The 23,439-nt window shown below is 36.9% G+C and overlaps 1 protein-coding gene and 1 long non-coding RNA gene across 6 annotated transcripts in view; one reads left to right on the top strand and one right to left on the bottom strand.

Moving 5' to 3' along the window:
• Positions 1-23,439, top strand: part of LOC134798273 (uncharacterized) — a 683,132-nt gene that overhangs the window by 5,731 nt on the left and 653,962 nt on the right. The window lies entirely within an intron of this gene.
• LOC134798247 (sodium channel protein 60E-like) overlaps positions 1-23,439 on the bottom strand; it is a 302,130-nt gene that overhangs the window by 104,084 nt on the left and 174,607 nt on the right. For all 5 annotated transcript variants that reach the window (XM_063770625.1, XM_063770627.1, XM_063770626.1 and 2 more), the window contains exon 4: positions 9,389-9,597. In XM_063770625.1, coding sequence (XP_063626695.1) covers positions 9,389-9,597 — 209 coding nt within the window. The remainder of the gene's footprint in view (positions 1-9,388; positions 9,598-23,439) is intronic.

The raw sequence follows: 23,439 nt of genomic DNA, 5'->3' as shown, positions 1-23,439 counted from the left end.
TTTGTAGAGCCGACGGTTGATATGTTTGCGTTTGTGGGAAATGTCGAAATGTTTTCAATTTCTGATCGGTTTGTTTTTATAAATTTTAATGTTCTTTACTTACACGTATCGTTGCTGTAGTCCATAGCAATCCATAGTCAGCAGCAGACGTTGCTGAGGGCCGGGTGTTCACAATGATTCTCAGGTAAACAGTAACTTTATTGTTGAAGGAATTAGAGCTTGTGTAAATATTTTGAATACTTGGTCCACTTAGATTCTGCTGCTAAATCGAGTTTGTAATAATTTGCGTTGCTAGTTACCCAAAGGTTGTGTCTGGATGAGATCACTCTTTAAGAATGAGACCGTCGGTTGTCTATCATAATTAAATTTATATCTTAATTTATATCATGTTTCTTTTGATATTACATTTATATGATAAAACATACTTTTAGGGTTCCGTACCTCAAAAGGAAAAAACGGAACCCTTAAACTCGTGCGTCTGTCTGCTTGTCTGTCTGTCTGTCACAGCCTATTTTCTCGGAAACTACTGGACCAATTAAGTTGAAATTTGGTACACAGTTGAATTTTAAACATGGGGGATACTTTTGGGGGGTAAATGAGAAAGTTAAAAAAAAAAGTTTGAGAAAATAGCCAAAAAATTACCATTCCTCCCTTTATCTCCGAAACTACTGGGTATAATTTTTTGAAAAAAATACACACAATAGTTCTTTGCCTATAGATGACAGAAAAACCTATTAGAAATATGTAGTCAAGAGTGAGTCTACATAAAACGTAGGTACCTATATGCTATACATATTTATCACGCTCACCAAAATCCACATTTTAGACATGGCTTGCACTATTATCGCTTTTTAACCGACTTCCAAATCTCAAAGAAGGAGGTTATCGATTCGGTTGTATGTTTTTTTTATTTTTATTTTTTTTATGTTTGTTACTCCATATCTCCGTCATTACTGGACCGATTTTGAAAATTATTTTTTTGATTGTATGTATATGCATACAGATTGGTCCCGTTTTTGTCAAAACTCAATTCTGATGATGGGATCCATAAGGAATCGAGGGAACTCCTCAAATCTTAAAGGCATACATATAGTGATTTTTGGGTTTTTATCAACAAATCAAGCATATACATCCAAAAAAGTGACATTTGATGAAGTGGAACTGCTGATGATGATCAGAACGGAACTCTTCAAGGACGCATAGTTCACGTTTGGCGATTTTTCCTCTTCGTTATGTTTGTTAAGCAAGTTAAGTTTTTAAGCCACATTTTTGTCAAGCTCGAGTTCTGATGATGGGATCCATAAGGAATCGAGGGAATTCCTCAAATATTAAAGGCATACGTATATATAGTTTTTTTTGTATTTTCATAATAAAATCAAGCATTTACATTAAAAACTGTCGCATTTGATGAAGTGGAACTACTGATGATGACCAGAACAAAACTCTTCAACGACGCATAGTACACGTTTGGTGATTTCGAATTTCGATTTTGACTTGGACTGGGACCCGGACTCGGACCCAGAACCGGACTCATACTCGGACCCGGACTCGGACCCGGACTCGGACCCGGACTGGACCCGGACTCGGACCCGAACCTTGACCCGGAAAACCACTATGATACCTTAACTAAATAAACCACTATGATTACCTACCATAAAATGTAGGTATAAAGTATGATGATGCCAATCTTACTAGCCCCTCCCGCTCAAACCCCCGTACACCGCACCGCATGCGCCGTTAAGTGGGTTAGGTTTGAACTGCGATCCTTACAGAACCGAACAAGGGTTAGGTTAGGTTAGAACTGCGAGCCTTACAGAAACGAAATGCTAGTTGAAAAGTGGGTTTGATTAAGTTCGAACTGCGATCCTCACAGAACCGAACTGCTATCAGAGAAGTGGGTTAGGTTAGGCTAGAACTACGACCCTTACAGAAGCGAAATGCTTGTAGAAAAGTGGGTGGTTTTACCTCCTTTTCTACATAATGCACAATCTACAATAATCTTTCACCCGCCCCCATAGAAGTCGGTTTTTTTTCTTAAAAATTATAATTCCTATAAATTAGTATATAAATTACTTTTAACCATTAGTAACTTTAGAGATTCTAGAGAAGAAAATTTGTATCCAGAAGTTCACGTCTTTCGGCAGATATAAAATAATTAATAAATAAAATAAAAATAAACGAAAGCTGTCTAATACCTACCTGAAAAACATTACCGTTGTTTCTACGCCAGTCTGTTATTAGGAAAAAGTCTTAAAATATTTCTAAGAGGTAACCAACAGAGTTCAAAGGACAAGTAAAAATAAGATGATGGTAATCCTCTTACCAAAACGTCTTTGTCTAGGCACCACTGTTTGACGACCCTAGTAGGTAACTAATGCTTTTAGCTCATTCTTTATACATTGCGGCGTCAGCGCGCGCAAGGGGTTTAATATCTCAAATGTAATGCGCTTTGGATTAGCTGCCTTGCGGAAAAGTTGCAAGCTTGGTATTTTGAAGCGCATTGTGAAGGAGTGCTGTATAGCTGGGGCCTTTTACTAAAAATTGCATTTTGACGAAGAAAAACGCTTTCTTCAGAAAGGGGAGCGGTAATTATATTGGTACGAGCGTGATGCATACATTATAATTAATAACTACCTAATAACAAATCTAGATCGAACTATATTTTGGTACACCACTTATGACTACGCATGAGCTATGCAAGGAAACACTTTTATATCATTTTGGTTTAATAAAACATGCTTCGAAACGAGGTAAAATTCAGGGAGTTTTAGATGGCATAATATATGCTCCTGACACCCTGCGTAAAATTTTTTGTACATATTTAACAAACTATTTTGAACTTTTATTGAATAACTAAAATGTCCAAAAAACAACTGCGCCTGTGTCTCAGGAGGATAGATAATATGTACATATATAGGAACACTGAAGGAACGTATATCATCGTCATCTCGAATGAAATGCCTAAATTAATTCCTAAATCAACTTCCTTCCATATATATTGCTTCCTTGAGCTGAATGAATTACACCTCTACCCATATTTCAACAAGAAAGTATAATATATTTACAAGCTTTAACTTCAACTGTAAAATCAATGTAGTTAAGATCATTTTGCAACCAACTTACTGGCTGAGATATGGCCCTTCGTAATTACTATTCAATATGCCGTCAATTCGTATCTCTAATCAATTTGGGGCGTGATTGGTATTGAATTAATTCAAATCGGTGGGTTGGAATTAGTGAGAATTTACTTTACATGTAGGACAAGTCAATAAGTTAGATGCGAGGGTTGATTTTAGGTTGTATTTTATATTCTTCTTTAGCTTTGATACACAAACGCAAATATTTGTTAAATTAAAGGTACCTAGCGCAGTAAACACTTTTGTACGTATTTAAGGGTCACCGTCCTTCTAAGTCCCAGAAGCTTAAATTTTGTTTTTGAATTAGGAACCTTGTCTTATTTAATAAAAGTTAAGTTTACATTTTGGAATAAAGCCTTTATAAGGGCCTTTGGGATTCAGGTGGGTATACCTTAATTCATATAATATATTTAAATCTACCTAAGTAAATATTTGAAATGCATTATTGTATTATTTTAGGGTGCAGATTTAATATCCATTTAAATTATGACTTGAGATTGTTGATGCTATGAACGTGTTAAGATAACAAAGCAAATGTCCAATAAAGTTTAAACTCTGTCCACATCTTCGCTGGAAATTTGGCGACGTGACTTGAACTAAGTGCCCGACTTATATTACCCTACCAATGCAAAAAGGGCGTAAGTAGCAGAAACCGCAGTGTCGGTTGCAACATTTTATAATATAGCGAGGCGAATCCTATGAAATGTACGGGAGAACAAATTTAATTTGGTGTGAATGCGACTTTATGAAGATCTATTCAAATAAGCGAGTGCATTTTGAAGATCTTATTGTCATGATAATATGGCAAGCTCAAGGCCGATTGTCATTTGATAATTAGGGTTATCCGCAGATGGCCTAGAACGCAAAATGACTAGTGTGTTGTTTTGCCTAAATCGCAATTAGTCTACACCGCAAACGGTCTAGAACGCAAAATGCCCACTTTCTATATCACCACATTTTACATAGGTAGTTTAGGTTCGTTAGGTACTTATCTTCAAATGGCCGAGGGCCAAACAGCACAGAATAGGAGCCCCGCGGAAGCGGGGCTCCGTCGACATCGCTATAATAAAGTTGAGATAAAACGTAAAAAATAATGTGGGCATTTTGCGTTCTAGACCGTTTGCGATGTAATGTAATTGCGATTTAGGCAAAACAACACACTAGTCATTTTGCGTTCTAGATCATCTGCGGATAACCCGATAATTAGTTTAGATTTTGATCTTGTTTTGATAAGATTTTGACGACGAGTTTTGATACGTGCGAAATGCACACTTCAATCAGCATTTTCATCTTTGTTTAGTTGATTATAATAACACGGAGTAGTTAATCGTAATAGTAGCTGTCACTGAATGGTGAATAGGCGATATTTTCTTTTCTTAATTTTCATAAGTAAAAATGTAGGTCTTATATACCTACTCAGAATGTTTATGAACTAAAATTTTCTAAATGAACTACCTAGTACCTATATATAGTCTTCAAAGTATTTTCAACCAATGTTTTCTGGTGATACTGGTGATACTCATAATAAATAAATGGTCTACCAATTTAGAAAAGCACTAAGTAATTTGTACAGGAGATCGATCTTTCACGCCTACATGTTTCTCCCGCGTTTTTTTACTGACAAAGCTGGCTTACCATACAGTGCTGCACTAAAACTAGTCTCTTAATTAACGAAAGCAGTATCTAAAATAACAAGCTAACTTTAATTTGAAATACAATCTCGAGACATCTTGTTCAAATTGTAAATTTGATTCTGAATAAAACTCGACTCCTAACATCGTAATACAATTAAGTCAGTTTTAGCGCTACTTATTAAGGACACTTGAGTTCATCTCGTGTACGTGTTTAAGAAAGGGTTATAATATTACTATAAACTGAGATTGATGATAGAGTTAGACCAAGATAAGTCTGCAACGATTTTGATAGCACACGCAGTGCAAGTGTTATTTATACGTTATAATTTCATAGCAGTTTGAAGTTTAAAATACCTAACACTTGTATACGTGTGCTATCAAAGTCGCTTTCACTAACTATGGACATACCTACGTCCGTTAGAGTTAACACTGTCAGGCGGAGGTACCTGTCAATCAAGGCCTGTTCACTTCCTAAGAAAGTTATGTCCCCAAATAATTGCGCATGTGTGCGCCTTAATCTTCTATGTGTGCGTTGGCCTCCGGGAAAAAGTTGCGAGTAATAAAAATAAAAACATTTTTCTACAGCAACATTGCTCCCAACTCTGATTTAAATTATCACGAATTTTATACAATATTAATCATAAAACGGGACTTAAAACGCTTAAAACTTAATTACATGCGATTAAGTTTTATAATGAATATTTGCTTCCAACTGTCTTTATCAATGTTCATAAAATATATGGAGGGTAGGTACGTCTACCCACCATAATAAAAAATATATTTGTCAATGACTCTGTCCAACTGCTGTGGTTAAAGTTCATAACGAAAATTTTATTTATTAACTCTTTAAATAATACATACAACGTGTACCGCTACGTACCACTTAAGACTGTAAGTCTGTACCTACATGGATTACAGCAATGCACATAGAAAATGTGCTAAATGCGGAGCAACGGCTGTTGAAGCAGCCAGAGTGAAATTTACAACTTTAGTGGGTTCAGAAGGAACCGAGTCATAACGCATCTGGAAAGCGTATTAATTAACCGTGAAGAAATGTATGAATACAAGTTGGAAATCTGTGTAAAATGCCGTATGTAAAGTGTAGTGTATCTGTGTGTAAAGTGTAATAGGTAGGCATGCCTAATGTTATTTGTATAAAAGGTACTGAAAACTTTGTGAATGCGCTTTATTAATGTCTATTTTTTTATTAAGTTGCCAGTTGCCAGTTGCCAGTTTTCAGTGTATATTTTTATATGTAAAACATTTTTTAATAAATAATATATATAATGTTATAAACATAAACATGCCTTTTATTTAAATCAATTGATAATACCACAAACAAGGGGTAATATTTGCATCTTGCATATATTTCGTGATATGAAGATAACAAATATGTTTATCAACAGAATTACTACCTACCAATACCCGCCAGGCTAAACCGGTTGTCAACTTTAGTTCCATTGGTACACAAAGACGGCGCCACTAGTATAAACGTATAAACGGTTGGGGACATTTTTTTGTATGGAGTTACCGTTCTTCTCCTAGTGAGTATTATATTCTTTGCTGTCAATGTATCTGTATCTGCTATCGTAAAAAGCCGTTTTAAGTGGGAACGCATATTCCTTAGTTAAGATTAGATATAATATATTTATATGCATGAAAGAACACAATAGGGTATTTGTCTACTAGTCAAATCCGTTTCTTTTTTCGAACTGGCAAAACGATTTTGCTACTATGGTATTTACTTGAAACACTAGCATTGTGACGTCACTCACAATCAAATAATCTACTCTTTATAGTTTTATACGGGTTTTAAAATAGAAATTGTGTCTAAAAATAACTGCTGTCTACGTTTCTCTATTAATCTTCTGGTGCTTTATTTCATGCATGGTGTAAAATAATTTATTTTAAATACAGTCAAATACCCTATTGTACCTACGTATATTCCTAGCTATCTATCTCGTTTTTTCTTCAATGGAAGAAACTGGCAAGTGCCTATTTACCTAAGTATCATAAACATTTTCAAAGTCTTCAGTAAATTAGTTAAATCTTATTTATCGCACGTTCCGTTTACTCGTATTCATTGGCCGAAACTTTGTCAAGTGTTGCGTTACAATTGGATTATCTTTAATTAAGAGTTGTTTTGTTCAGATCTCCAGAAATTTCATAATTTGTAAAGTTGTCTGGCATTTTCCTGTATTTTTAAGATCATTATCTGGTTGTCTGTTTCTTTTTATTGTAAACTCTCTTTGACAATAATTATTAATTATACCAATATTCAGAAACACAAAGAAACTGAACAACGGCAGGCGTATTATGGATCGCTTTATCCACGTGATAAAATAACTGTCACTTTTTAACTCCGGGGGATAGAAAGTGATGGATACCGTTTTATCACGCTGTCGCGTAGACAAAAACGATTATCATATCCGTACAGCATATTTTTAAAATTAGATATTTAATAAACACATGAAATTATTTATAAGTATAAAATCTTCGAGCAACTCCGGCTAGCCTGACACGTCGAAGTATAAAACAGCCAAACTCTGCCAAATATTTCGATAGCAAACATTAAGAGAAAGATTCCATAGGATTTCGCGCTCTTAAAATGAAAGCCTCTAATTTAAACAAATACGTTGAAAATTCCAACTCGCAAATTACTGCGGGTCTTTCATAAATATAATATTTAGAATAATTTGTCGAGATGTAATTAAGATTTATTTCTCGCGCCCTAAAGAAAACGTGCCAAGCCCCGCAGAATCAACGCGATGCGTGACGATAAGAAAATTTTGTTTTATGTTATAAACGTGTGGGAATGAAGGAGCTTTAAGAATACAGTTTGTTTTTATAGTCTGTATCTTTAGGTATTTAAATAAAAGTAAACAAATAATTTGTACATTTTCGGGTAGTTATAACATTTATTGGTTAACCGAACAATTACAAAACCCTCGCGTTTTGTACACATATTTAATTACACAAACGGGTCTACCGCGATATAATTTCATTGTTTTTACCTTTAATTCCGACGTTTCAGCTGAGTTGCACCAGCTGTGGTCACGGAAAGTCTGACGTCCCAACAAATGTCAACGGAGATATTAATAAAACACCACTAAACTACCCGAAATTAGTTTATAAAAATGTTCGGGGTAGACAAAGAAATTGCAGCTACCCGTTAAAGTTTAATGTTTATTGTCCACGGCACGACACGCAACACTCACAGTATCCGTACACTGGTCCGAAGATATATCCGCTGGTTTCAACATTTAAATCACTGGTCCCCAAGTAGACGATAATTTGTACCCGTCCTCACGATTGAAATTTTTAGGGTGTATTTTAATTTCAATCGCCTCTCTCACGATCCGCGGATAATAGTGTCGCTCGTTGGAGAGGACTTTGGGTTTATGTAGCTCAATCCAGTGATTCGTTCCTGTTGTCAGCAAGTGCTCAGCTATTGCGGATTTGTTTACATGGCGATTTTTAACAGCTGCTATGTGTTCCTTCACCCTCTCTTGAACGCTGCGCTTAGTTTGGCCAATGTACGCACTTCCACAACTGCATTCTATCTTGTAGAACATTTTTATACACTAATTTCGGGTAGTTTAGTGGTGTTTTATTAATATCTCCGTTGACATTTGTTGGGACGTCAGTCTTTCCGTGACCACAGCTGGTGCAACTCAGCTGAAACGTCGGAATTAAAGGTAAAAACAATGAAATTATATCGCGGTAGACCCGTTTGTGTAATTAAATAAATTACAAAACCGCCTGGATCAGTCACTGAACGACCTGACTTTAAACCTACCTTACATTATTTGATCGTGTAATGTTTTCATCTACCCTCAACTGGCATAACGAGCCATTTGAGGGTAGATTTTGTTTACTTTTATTTAAATACCTAAAGATACAGATTATAGTTCAGACAATGATATTGTGTTTAGGTCCTGAAATAATTAGATTGGTTATGGTTATAGAAACAGGCCAACATGAGAAGTTAATTTACGCCTTGGTGCCTAGCGAAGATGCCAATCGTTTACGAATGTCGTAGCAAACGAAATTCTAATGTCTCTGTCGCACTAATATGGAAGAGTGATGGGGGAGAGATTACCGTTTCGTTAGTTACGGCGCAATCGATTGGCATCTTGGCTGGGCACCCTGATTAGCGTTTCTTCAGTTCCAGCATGAGCAAAAAACCTGTCTTAAGTTGAAATACCATATTTACCTATTAAAAGAGAACAGTACATTTACAGTTCTCAATATGTACCTATATGAAATTAATTAACTAATTATCTCTGGTAATTATAGCAAATAATTATTATAGTTTGGTTATTAAATACTCTAATTAAATGCATTTCATTTCGCGAGTTATTTGTTAGTTATTGTGCGTTCGCTGCTGTGGTATTAACTATTGTTTGCGATATTTATGTTATTATTAATTATGCGGCGAATACGACGAAGCGTACGTGTACCTATCTACAACGAACCGTCATAAGTTGATAGTTCGATAGTCTTGGACGTAGGTAGTAAGGTACGTCCGCCGCAGCAGTGACCAAGGGGACCACCAAAACAGAGGGATGCATAACGGGTTAACGGGTATAAAAGCATCGTAAACAATTCACTTACTCAGCCTCTTCGATAGTCTCGGACATGGCTAGGAAGACACAGTTGAGCAGGATGGTGGCCATGACGATGTAGTCGAAGTACTGGTTGGTGGAGAGGTAGACGCACGCCCGCCGCAGCGGTGACCACGGGGACCACCAGAACAGCGAGCGCGTGGCGGTGAAGCGGTGGATGTAGTTCTTGCGGAAACGCTTTGAGACCACGCAGAATGTCTGGAACAATTGAAAGCAAGGTCAATTATATTTGATTTGCACGTTTTTAGGTAGTAAATTTTGTTTAACAGTCAGTAGTCATTAGATCAACGAAGTGATGAGCAGTAGTATGTTTGTGCCGGTTCGAGGACAAAACTTTTGCGCTAGGGGGCGCCACTTTGTAAGTATATGTAAGAGGCAACTTGTTAGTTCGAGCAAAGATCCGTTAGATGGCGCCACTTGTTGATACAAAAAAAATATGTTAATGAGTTATGTTTTTCTACAAAAGAGGAAATCTGCAGGGTACTTATACCTACTTGAGTTTATTTTCATAACATTTATAACAGTTACTGAGTACGAGTACTTAGACAGACGGTAGCGGTAGCGGTAGAGGGCGGTCGGTAGCGGTAGGTAGGGTACCTATTGGGATACCCTCCTCCAATTGAGGGGGGATTTAAATCTTCTCGAGGCAGAGGCGTACGGTTGGAGCCGGTATAGCTTTATTTGACGTTCATAAGCGCATTGTAATATGCCTACTTGAATAAACTATTTTTTATCTTTTATCTTATCTTATCTTAGTAGGTAGTAGTAGTAGTAGACTACTGTTTACTACTATACTAAGTAGTAAACACTTTATTGCACAAAACAAGTACATAACATAGAGAGAATACAGTAAATGTGTACAAAGGCGAACTTATCCCGTTAAGGGATCTCTTCCAGCTAACCTAAGCTGGTAGGTAGATAATGTTTTGAGCCCATAACCTTAAGTACTAGCAGAGTACTAGTCAGTTTACTATCTAGGTATCCTTGTAGTATCGTTTATATTTGCGATGCATTTTTAATGTACTATTACTCCTAAATAGTATTCTAGTAGGCTCCCCAAGTAGCACAGATAGCTCTATAACTACTCACTTTTAGTTCTATCTAACGCTCTGTGCGTATTAAGACACTTATAAGAGCACACTCGTGGTCCTACAGCTGTATAATAGATCTCAGTGATATTTATATAGCTTAGGGCTGATTAAAAGCTGCATTACGGCTCTGAAAACTACCATTAATACGCAAAGAGTGATATAAAGGTATATTTGCTACTACCCTATACAGCTTTAAGGGTTATCAAATGCTTTAACCGTTATAAGGTCTGTTTAGTGGATAAAATTACGCCATGTGCTGTATAAGGAGGTAATTGTGGACTTTTATTACGTTGACTTATTAAGGGAACACAAGTGAACTATTATGAAGCTAATAGACGTATAATGGAACACATGTGGCACATAATACAGCTTGTCGCTTAACATGTTTACCCCTAAGCAGCTTTTATTACACTGACTTTTAAGGGAGCACGAGTGAACTAATATGAAGCCAATAGACGTATAATGGAACACATGTGGCACATAATACAGCTTATCGCTGAACGTGTTTACCGCTAAGCAGCTTTTATTACGCTGACTTTTTAAGGAAGCACGAGTGAACTAATATGAAGCCAATAGACGTATAAATGGAACACATGGGGCGCATAATACAGCTTATCGCTGAACGTGTTTACCGCTAAGCAGCTTTTACTACGCTGACTTTTTAAGGAAGCACGAGTGAACTAATATGAAGCCAATAGACGTATAAATGGAACACATGGGGCGCATAATACAGCTTATAGCTGAACATGTTTACCGCTAAGCAGCTTTTATTATTCTGACTTTTTGAGGAAGCACGAATGAACTATTATGAAGCCAATAGACGTATAATGGCACACATGGGGCGCATAATACAGCTTATCGCTGAACATGTTTACCGCTAAAGCAGCTTTTATTTCGCTGACTTATTATAAGAGAGAACGAGTGAACTATTATGAAACCAATAGACGTATAATCGAACACATGTGGCGCATAATACGGCTTAGCGCTGAACATGTTTACCGCTAAGCAGCCTATTATACTGCCATTGGGACTGTCTGCATAGCGGCTGTTAAAACGTTCACAAGATGCCTTATAACTGTTTAGAGGTTCACTAGTGTATCGAAATAACGACTTGGACTTTATAGTGGTTCACTTAAGTATCTTTATCAGATATATAACAGTCGTATGCTGCATATAAGAATTTTAACGGTTCACGTTGCTTTTTAACATTGACCGCCATTTTATTGTATATAACCTATAAAATTGAAATTGCTTTTCCAACTTTTAAGGGTAACAATAAGGTTTTGTGCCTGAGTTCTTAACCTAAATCATTAGTTTAGTACTTCCTATAACGTATTATTAACTTTTTATCTCATAATTCTGTCCAAACCACTGAAATAGTTTTTACACATAGCTTATTTATATCATTAATTTAAATAAATACTGATTATTTTCGTGGCGCACTGAAATTTTCTTAGATAATGTATATATATAATGTCAATAAACTTGCATTCCCAAACATCTTTCTCGCATTAATATATAAAACATAACATTTAACTAAACACTTTAACAAAATGACTTATGGTGTCGTTGCGCTTAACGTTTTTGCTTCAATATAAATATGTTCACCTCTGCGTTCGTCGTCACTATACAAAATTTAATAGCTGATTTTTAAGGCAGAGGTGTAAAAGTATGTTATTAATTATCTTTTATTCAGCCCAACGTCAATCTTTCCCGGTATTAGGGCGCACATGTGATATATTAGCTGAATAAAGGGTAACTGGTGGTCTCTTACCCAGTCAATATACACCTCTTATAACTCCTGTTACCCATTATAATTCCGTTAAATTGCTGCTACAACGCTCTTAAGTAGCTATGTGAACTTAAGGCTGCCTAATTTGTGCCCATTTAAGAGTTATAAAAGCTGAAAAGACGCTTATACAGCTCTTATGCAGCTTTTATATTCCAGCTTCAAGCGTATTCGTACGTCATTATGCGGCTGCTATACAGCTAATCTGTGCTACTTGGGTCCTTTACTTGGTCGTCCTATTTTCGGAACTATTGCAAACAAACCTTACGGAACGTTTATTAGAAAATATTTATGTGCATTGTGCTTACATGTTGGAATGTAGGTCACGTTAATATAGGGGTATGCGCTTTTAATATCCAAAGTACAATGTCGGATTTTTGTTTAGTAACAATATCGTTATTTAGTTTTATATTTATTTAACATTACCTAAGTCGTCATGTTGATAACAACACATATAGGTAACAGGTAAACGAAAGCTGCTTTCGTTTATCAGGTTAAACCCGATAAGTAAAACGAGACCCCTCTCGTTTTACTTATATCGGGTTTAACCTGATAAACCGTCATTATCTAACGTGACAAGCTCATCGTCATGGCGAAAGGTGATGATTTAGGTATTTACAGTACCTGTACCATGAGTCACTGACAGTGTCAAGACTGACATATACGCTAACTCCCTTATTCATAAAACTTTACGGGCCTGATTTAGTTAAATTATGGTTTATCCCTTTCTTACAAATACATAAGTCAAAATGACAGATAAAGACAAACGATTATTAGCATACATCGGAGACTTGTGTCAATTAGGTGGCACTAGGATGAGACATTTCTCAAGTGTCTTCTCAGGTACGATAAATTAACAATTTAATACCTATTACTTACGTACATCGTTTTAATTATGAAGTAGCTTATTAAGGTTTGTAGCGCGTTTATGAATAAGGGGGTTAGTCTCCTAATTAGTCTCTATACCTACATCTCGCTCGCAGTATTATGCGAGTACGAGCGAGATGCATAGGAAGTAAGTTGCGTTCTCGATAGCGCTTATGTCAGTGCCCAACGGGTGGTAGGTACACAGGTGGTTGTTAAACTCACCATTACTATTGCGAATGCAAACAATCGTTTACTTCGATAATACCAGGATAAGTCTGACCTCAAGATCCGTAACAACTGTGATTGTGGTTGATTAGATATTACTTATGCTATAGTTATTCTGAAGTTTATGAAATACAAAGTTGCATTCTCATCACTTTCAAATAACTGGCGAGTATAAAAATTAAGCGACCTGTGTAAAAATAAAAAATAAAAACATTTATCACTCGAGGTCAAGTAACGTAAGTGTACCCTAGAAATGGACTCGCCCTCCCGCCAAAGGCAATGAACGGCCAGGCTCGGATAGTACGGGTGTAGCGGCGCGGCGCGTGCCGGAGTGCTTTCGAGACGCCGCACTGCGTCACGCGCTAAATAAAGAACGCAGGCTTTCCCTGAGTGGTTAAATCGGTTTAGCCTCTGCTTATCTTATTTGTTTGTCGTGTAGTAACATTTAGCTTGAGGTATTTTTATAAGTGTACAGGTCACGTGACAAATTTTCAGTAGTACAAAGATGTGGTAAAAAAGCCCTCTTTCACGATTCGCGATTATATCTATGTTATTATTGCACCGGTGTGAAGTTAGCAGCCAAAGTTAGCAGCCGCCGATAACCCAACCAAATTAAGAAGTCAACATTTTTAATGTAAAAAATGTCATAGAAAACCAGTAGAAGACCACCTGATACATGTAATTACAAAGTAAACAGACCGAACAAGACTACAAGTGATGAAAAACTAAAATATGTACATTTTCGTCAAATAACTCATGCTATCTGTAATATCGCCTAGTAAAACGGCAAGCAAGCTCTAGAGGTTTTTAAAACAGGTTCCATGCAGCTAGATAACCAAGGTAAAAAGCTGCTGGGATCTATAAGTCATACTCGACCATAAACTTGGAGAAAAGGGGAGACCAAGACAAACTGAACCCAAAATATTCTAAATAGTTGCAGTATTCAAAGATTTCTAGCATGAAGGACGGCAGGCAAGGGATTTTCGACCTATGTGACAGATAGCTACTGTCATAACCTGCAAAAGATTGCGCATCGCAAGTTGATACTCGATCGATAAGACTAGTCAATTAAGAGAAAATTATAAAATTAAGATTTTCTTACTTAAGTGGCTGATGAGAGCTACAAGTGCTGAAACGGCAAGCAAGAGATTTTTGAAACCTGAACTATACCGCTAGATAATCACGCTAACGAACTGCTGAGAGCTTTAAGTGATACTCGACCGTAAACTTTGTGAAAAGGGGAGACAAAAGCTAAATGTACCCTAAATATTCTGAATAGTTGCAGTTTTCGAAGATTTTTAGCATGAAGGACGGCAAGCAAGGGATTTTCGACCTATGTGGCAGATAGCTACTGTCATAACCTACGAAAAATTGTGCATGGCAAGTTGATACTCGATCGATAAGACTAGTCAACTAACAGAAAATTATAAAATTAAGATTTTCTTACTTAATTGGCTGATGGGAGCTGCAAGTGCTGAAACGGCAAGCAAGAGATTTTTGAAACCTGAACTATACAGCTAGATAATCATGCTAAAGAACTGCTGAGAGCTTTAAGTGATATTCGACCGTAAACATTGTGAAAAGGGGATACCAAAGCGAAATGTACCCAAAATATGCTGAAAAGTTGCAGTTTTCAAAGATTTTTAGCATGAAGGACGGCAAGCAAGGGATTTTCGACCTATGTGGCAGATAGCTACTGTCATAACCTACAAACGATTGTGCATCGCAAGTTGATACTCGATCGATAAGACTAGTCAATGAAGAGAAAATTATAAAATTAAGATTTCTTTACTTAATTGGCTGCTGAGAGCTACAAGTGCTGAAACGGCACGCAAGAGATTTTTGAAACCTGACCTATACAGCTAGATAATTACGCTAAAGAACTGCTGAGAGCTTTAAGTGATACTCGACCGTAAACATTGTGAAAAGGGGAGACAAAAGATAAATGTACCCTAAATAATCTGAATAGTTGCAGTTTTCAAAGATTTTTAGCATGAAGGACGGCAAGCAAGGGATTTTCGACCTATGTGGCAGATAGCTACTGTCATAACCTACGAAAAATTGTGCATGGCAAGTTGATACTCGATCGATAAGACTAGTCAACTAACAGAAAATTATATAATTAAGATTTTCTTACTTAATTGGCTGATGGGAGCTGCAAGTGCTGAAACGGAAAGCAAGAGATATTTGAAACCTGAACTATACAGCTAGATAATCATGCTAAAGAACTGCTGAGAGCTTTAAGTGATATTCGACCGTAAACATTGTGAAAAGGGGATACCAAAGCGAAATGTACCCAAAATATGCTAAAAAGTTGCAGTTTTCAAAGATTTTTAGCATGAAGGACGGTGAGCAAGGGATTTTCGACCTATGTGGCAGATAGCTACTGTCATAACCTACAAACGATTGTGCATCGCAAGTTGATACTCGATCGATAAGACTAGTCAATTAAGAGAAAATTATAAAATTAAGATTTCCTTACTTAATTGGCTGCTGAGAGCTACAAGTGCTGAAACGGCAAGCAAGAGATTTTTGAAACCTGTACTATACAGCTAGATAATTACGCTAAAGAACTGCTGAGAGCTTTAAGTGATACTCGACCGTAAACATTGTGAAAAGGGGATACCAAAGCGAAATGTACCCAAAATATGCTGAAAAGTTGCAGTTTTCAAAGATTTTTAGCATGAAGGACGGCAAGCAAGGGATTTTCGACCTATGTGGCAGATAGCTACTATCATAACCTACAAACGATTGTGCATCGCAAGCTGATACTCGATCGATAAGACTAGTCAATTAAGAGAAAATTATAAAATTAATATTTCCCTGTCTTAATTGGCTGCTGAGAGCTACAAGTGCTGAAACGGCAAGCAAGAGATTTTTGAAACCAGACCTATACAGCTAGATAATTACGCTAAAGAACTGCTGAGAGCTTTAAGTGATACTCGACCGTAAACATTGTGAAAAGGCGATACCAAAGCGAAATGTACCCAAAATATGCTGAAAAGTTGCAGTTTTCAAAGATTTTTAGCATGAAGGACGGCAAGCAAGGGATTTTCGACCTATGTGGCAGATAGCTACTGTCATAACCTACAAACGATTGTGCATCGCAAGTTGATACTCGATCGATAAGACTAGTCAATTAAGAGAAAATTATAAAATTAAGATTTCCTTACTTAATTGGCTGCTGAGAGCTACAAGTGCTGAAACGGCAAGCAAGAGATTTTTGAAACCTGAACTATACAGCTAGATAATCACGCTAACGAACTGCTGAGAGCTTTAAGTGATACTCGACCGTAAACTTTGTGAAAAGGGGATACCAAAGCGAAATGTACCCAAAATATGCTGAAAAGTTGCAGTTTTCAAAGATTTTTAGCATGAAGGACGGCAAGCAAGGGATTTTCGACCTATGTGGCAGATAGCTACTGTCATAACCTACAAACGATTGTGCATCGCAAGTTGATACTCGATCGATAAGACTAGTCAATTAAGAGAAAATTATAAAATTAAGATTTTCTTACTTACGTGGCTGATGAGAGCTACAAATGCTCAAACGGCAAGCAAGAGATTTTTGAAAACTGAACTGTATAGCTAGATAATCATGCTAAAGAACTGCCGAGAGCTTTAAGTGATACTCGACCGTAAACATTGTGAAAAGGGGATACCAAAGCGAAATGTACCCAAAATATTCTGAAAAGTTGCAGTTTTCAAAGATTTTTAGCATGAAGGACGGCAAGCAAGGGATTTTCGACCTATGTGACAGATAGCTACTGTTATAACCTACAAACGATTGTGCGTCGGAAGTTGATACTCGATCGATAAGACTAGTCAACTAACAGAAAATTATAAAATTAAGATTTTCTTACTTAATTGGCTCATGGGAGCTGCAAGTGCTGAAACGGCAAGCAAGAGATTTTTGAAACCTGAACTATACAGCTAGATAATCATGTTAAAGAACTGCTGAGAGCTTTAAGTGATATTCGACCGTAAACATTGTGAAAAGGGGATACCAAAGCGAAATGTACCCAAAATATGCTAAAATGTTGCAGTTTTCAAAGATTTTTAGCATGAAGGACGGCAAGCAAGGGATTTTCGACCTATGTGGCAGATAGCTACTGTCATAACCTACGAAAAATTGTGCATGGCAAGTTGATACTCGATCGATAAGACTAGTCAATTAAGAGAAAATTATAAAATTAAGATTTCCTTACTTAATTGGCTGCTGAGAGCTACAAGTGCTGAAACGGCAAGCAAGAGATTTTTGAAACCTGACCTATACAGCTAGATAAATACGCTAAAGAACTGCTGAGTGCTTTAAGTGATACTCGACCGTAAACGTTGTGAAAAGGGGAGACAAAAGCTAAATGTACCCTAAATATTCTGAATAGTTGCAGTTTTCAAAGATTTTTAGCATGAAGGACGGCAAGCAAGGGATTTTTGACCTATGTGGCAGATAGCTACTGTCATAACCTACGAAAAATTGTGCATGGCAAGTTGATACTCGATCGATAAGACTAGTCAACTAACAGAAAATTATAAAATTAAGATTTTCTTACTTAATTGGCTGATGGGAGCTGCAAGTGCTGAAACGGCAAGCAAGAGATTTTTGAAACCTGAACTATACATCTAGATAATCATGTTAAAGAACTGCTGAGAGGTTTAAGTGATATTCGACCGTAAACATTGTGAAAAGGGGATACCAAAGCGAAATGTACCCAAAATATGCTAAAATGTTGCAGTTTTCAAAGATTTTTAGCATGAAGGACGGCAAGCAAGGGATTTTCGACCTATGTGGCAGATAGCTACTGTCATAACCTACAAACGATTGTGCATCGCAAGTTGATACTCGATCGATAAGACTAGTCAATTAAGAGAAAATTATAAAATTAAGATTTTCTTACTTAATTGGCTGATGGGAGCTGCAAGTGCTGAAACGGCAAGCAAGAGATTTTTGAAACCTGAACTATACAGCTAGATAATCATGCTAAAGAACTGCTGAGAGATTTAAGTGATACTCGACCGTAAACATTGTGAAAAGGGGATACCAAAGCGAAATGTACCCAAAATATGCTGAAATGTTGCAGTTTTCAAAGATTTTTGGCATGAAGGACGGCAAGCAAGGGATTTTCGACCTATGTGGCAGATAGCTACTGTCATAACCTACAAACGATTGTGCATCGCAAGTTGATACTCGATCGATAAGACTAGTCAATTAAGAGAAAATTATAAAATTAAGATTTCCTTACTTAATTGGCTGCTGAGAGCTACAAGTGCTGAAACGGCAAGCAAGAGATTTTTGAAACCTGACCTATACAGCTAGATAATTACGCTAAAGAACTGCTGAGAGCTTTAAGTGATACTCGACCGTAAACATTGTGAAAAGGGGATACCAAAGCGAAATGTACCCAAAATATGCTGAAAAGTTGCAGTTTTCAAAGATTTTTAGCATGAAGGACGGCAAGCAAGGGATTTTCGACCTATGTGGCAGATAGCTACTGTCATAACCTACAAACGATTGTGCATCGCAAGTTGATACTCGATCGATAAGACTAGTCAATTAAGAGAAAATTATAAAATTAAGATTTCCTTACTAAATTGGCTGCTGAGAGCTACAAGTGCTGAAACGGCAAGCAAGAGATTTTTGAAACCTGACTTATACAGCTAGATAAATACGCTAAAGAACTGCTGAGTGCTTTAAGTGATACTCGACCGTAAACTTTGTGAAAAGGGGAGACAAAAGCTAAATGTACCCTAAATATTCTGAATAGTTGCAGTTTTCAAAGATTTTTAGCATGAAGGACGGCAAGCAAGGGATTTTTGACCTATGTGGCAGATAGCTACTGTCATAACCTACGAAAAATTGTGCATGGCAAGTTGATACTCGATCGATAAGACTAGTCAACTAACAGAAAATTATAAAATTAAGATTTTCTTACTTAATTGGCTGATGGGAGCTGCAAGTGCTGAAACGGCAAGCAAGAGATTTTTGAAACCTGAACTATACAGCTAGATAATCATGTTAAAGTACTGCTGAGAGCTTTAAGTGATATTCGACCGTAAACATTGTGAAAAGGGGATACCAAAGCGAAATGTACCCAAAATATGCTGAAATGTTGCAGTTTTCAAAGATTTTTAGCATGAAGGACGGCAAGCAAGGGATTTTCGACCTATGTGGCAGATAGCTACTGTCATAACCTACAAACGATTGTGCATCGCAAGTTGATACTCGATCGATAAGACTAGTCAATTAAGAGAAAATTATAAAATTAAGATTTCCTTACTTAATTGGCTGCTGAGAGCTACAAGTGCTGAAACGGCAAGCAAGAGATTTTTGAAACCTGACCTATACAGCTAGATAAATACGCTAAAGAACTGCTGAGAGCTTTAAGTGATACTCGACCGTAAACATTGTGAAAAGGGGATACCAAAGCGAAATGTACCCAAAATATGCTGAAAAGTTGCAGTTTTCAAAGATTTTTAGCATGAAGGACGGCAAGCAAGGGATTTTCGACCTATGTGGCAGATAGCTACTGTCATAACCTACAAACGATTGTGCATCGCAAGTTGATACTCGATCGATAAGACTAGTCAATTAAGAGAAAATTATAAAATTAAGATTTCCTTACTTAATTGGCTGCTGAGAGCTACAAGTGCTGAAACGGCAAGCAAGAGATTTTTGAAACCTGACCTATACAGCTAGATAATTACGCTAAAGAACTGCTGAGAGCTTTAAGTGATACTCGACCGTAAACATTGTGAAAAGGGGATACCAAAGCGAAATGTACCCAAAATATGCTGAAAAGTTGCAGTTTTCAAAGATTTTTAGCATGAAGGACGGCAAGCAAGGGATTTTCGACCTATGTGGCAGATAGCTACTGTCATAACCTACAAACGATTGTGCATCGCAAGTTGATACTCGATCGATAAGACTAGTCAACTAACAGAAAATTATAAAATTAAGATTTTCTTACTTAATTGGCTGATGGGAGCTGCAAGTGCTGAAACGGCAAGCAAGAGATTTTTGAAACCTGAACTATACATCTAGATAATCATGTTAAAGAAATGCTGAGAGCTTTAAGTGATACTCGACCGTAAACTTTGTGAAAAGGGGATACCAAAGCGAAATGTACCCAAAATATGCTGAAAAGTTGCAGTTTTCAAAGATTTTTAGCATGAAGGACGGCAAGCAAGGGATTTTCGACCTATGTGGCAGATAGCTACTGTCATAACCTACAAACGATTGTGCATCGCAAGTTGATACTCGATCGATAAGACTAGTCAATTAAGAGAAAATTATAAAATTAAGATTTCCTTACTTAATTGGCTGCTGAGAGCTACAAGTGCTGAAACGGCAAGCAAGAGATTTTTGAAACCTGTACTATACAGCTAGATAATTACGCTAAAGAACTGCTGAGAGCTTTAAGTAATACTCGACCGTAAACATTGTGAAAAGGGGATACCAAAGCGAAATGTACCCAAAATATGCTGAAAAGTTGCAGTTTTCAAAGATTTTTAGCATGAAGGACGGCAAGCAAGGGATTTTCGACCTATGAGGCAGATAGCTACTGTCAACACCTACAAACGATTGTGCATCGCAAGTTGATACTCGATCGATAAGACTAGTCAACTAACAGAAAATTATAAAATTAAGATTTCCTTACTTAATTGGCTGATGGGAGCTGCAAGTGCTGAAACGGCAAGCAAGAGATTTTTGAAACCTGAACTATACATCTAGATAATCATGTTAAAGAACTGCTGAGAGCTTTAAGTGATATTCGACCGTAAACATTGTGAAAAGGGGATACCAAAGCGAAATGTACCCAAAATATGCTGAAAAGTTGCAGTTTTCAAAGATTTTTAGCATGAAGGACGGCAAGCAAGGGATTTTCGACCTATGTGGCAGATAGCTACTGTCATAACCTACAAACGATTGTGCATCGCAAGTTGATACTCGATCGATAAGACTAGTCAATTAAGAGAAAATTATAAAATTAAGATTTCCTTACTTAATTGGCTGCTGAGAGCTACAAGTGCTGAAACGGCAAGCAAGAGATTTTTGAAACCTGACTTATACAGCTAGATAAATACGCTAAAGAACTGCTGAGTGCTTTAAGTGATACTCGACCGTAAACTTTGTGAAAAGGGGAGACAAAAGCTAAATGTACCCTAAATATTCTGAATAGTTGCAGTTTTCAAAGATTTTTAGCATGAAGGACGGCAAGCAAGGGATTTTTGACCTATGTGGCAGATAGCTACTGTCATAACCTACGAAAAATTGTGCATGGCAAGTTGATACTCGATCGATAAGACTAGTCAACTAACAGAAAATTATAAAATTAAGATTTTCTTACTTAATTGGCTGATGGGAGCTGCAAGTGCTGAAACGGCAAGCAAGAGATTTTTGAAACATGAACTATACAGCTAGATAATCATGTTAAAGTACAGCTGAGAGCTTTAAGTGATATTCGACCGTAAACATTGTGAAAAGGGGATACCAAAGCGAAATGTACCCAAAATATGCTGAAATGTTGCAGTTTTCAAAGATTTTTAGCATGAAGGACGGCAAGCAAGGGATTTTCGACCTATGTGGCAGATAGCTACTGTCATAACCTACAAACGATTGTGCATCGCAAGTTGATACTCGATCGATAAGACTAGTCAATTAAGAGAAAATTATAAAATTAAGATTTCCTTACTTAATTGGCTGCTGAGAGCTACAAGTGCTGAAACGGCAAGCAAGAGATTTTTGAAACCTGACCTATACAGCTAGATAATTACTCTAAAGAACTGCTGAGAGCTTTAAGTGATACTCGACCGTAAACATTGTGAAAAGGGGATACCAAAGCGAAATGTACCCAAAATATGCTGAAAAGTTGCAGTTTTCAAAGATTTTTAGCATGAAGGACGGCAAGCAAGGGATTTTTGACCTATGTGGCAGATAGCTACTGTCATAACCTACAAACGATTGTGCATCGCAAGTTGATACTCGATCGATAAGACTAGTCAATTAAGAGAAAATTATAAAATTAAGATTTTCTTACTTAAGTGGCTGATGAGAGCTACAAGTGCTCAAACGGCAAGCAAGAGATTTTTGAAAACTGAACTATATAGCTAGATAATCATGCTAAAGAACTGCCGAGAGCTTTAAGTGATACTCGACCGTAAACATTGTGAAAAGGGGATACCAAAGCGAAATGTACCCAAAATATTCTGAAAAGTTGCAGTTTTCAAAGATTTTTAGCATGAAGGACGGCAAGCAAGGGATTTTCGACCTATGTGTCAGATAGCTACTGTCATAACCTACAAACGATTGTGCGTCGCAAATTGATACTCGATCGATAAGACTAGTCAATTAACAGAAAATTATAAAATTAAGATTTTCTTACTTAATTGGCTGATGGGAGCTACAAGTGCTGAAACGGCAAGCAAGAGATTTTTAAAACCTGAACTATACAGCTAGATAATCACGCTAACGAACTGCTGAGAGCTTTAAGTGATACTCGACCGTAAACTTTGTGAAAAGGGGAGACAAAAGCTAAATGTACCCTAAATATTCTGAATAGTTGCAGTTTTCAAAGATTTTTAGCATGAAGGACGGCAAGCAAGGGATTTTCGACCTATGTGGCAGATAGCTACTGTCATAACCTACAAACGATTGTGCATCGCAAGTTGATACTCGATCGATAAGACTAGTCAATTAAGAGAAAATTATAAAATTAAGATTTCCTTACTTAATTGGCTGCTGAGAGCTACAAGTGCTGAAACGGCAAGCAAGAGATTTTTGAAACCTGACCTATACAGCTAGATAATTACGCTAAAGAACTGCTGAGAGCTTTAAGTGATACTCGACCGTAAACATTGTGAAAAGGGGATACCAAAGCGAAATGTACCCAAAATATTCTGAAAAGTTGCAGTATTCAAAGATTTTTAGCATGAAGGACGGCAAGCGAGGGATTTTCGACCTATGTGGCAGATAGCTACTGTCATAACCTACAAACGATTGTGCATCGCAAGTTGATACTCGATCGATAAGACTAGTCAATTAAGAGAAAATTATAAAATTAAGATTTC

Source organism: Cydia splendana, chromosome 16, assembly GCF_910591565.1.
Source record: "Cydia splendana chromosome 16, ilCydSple1.2, whole genome shotgun sequence".
Lineage (NCBI taxonomy): Eukaryota > Metazoa > Arthropoda > Insecta > Lepidoptera > Tortricidae > Cydia > Cydia splendana.
The sequence above is the reverse complement of the archived record's forward strand: the minus strand, read 5'-3'. Positions and strand labels throughout refer to the sequence as shown.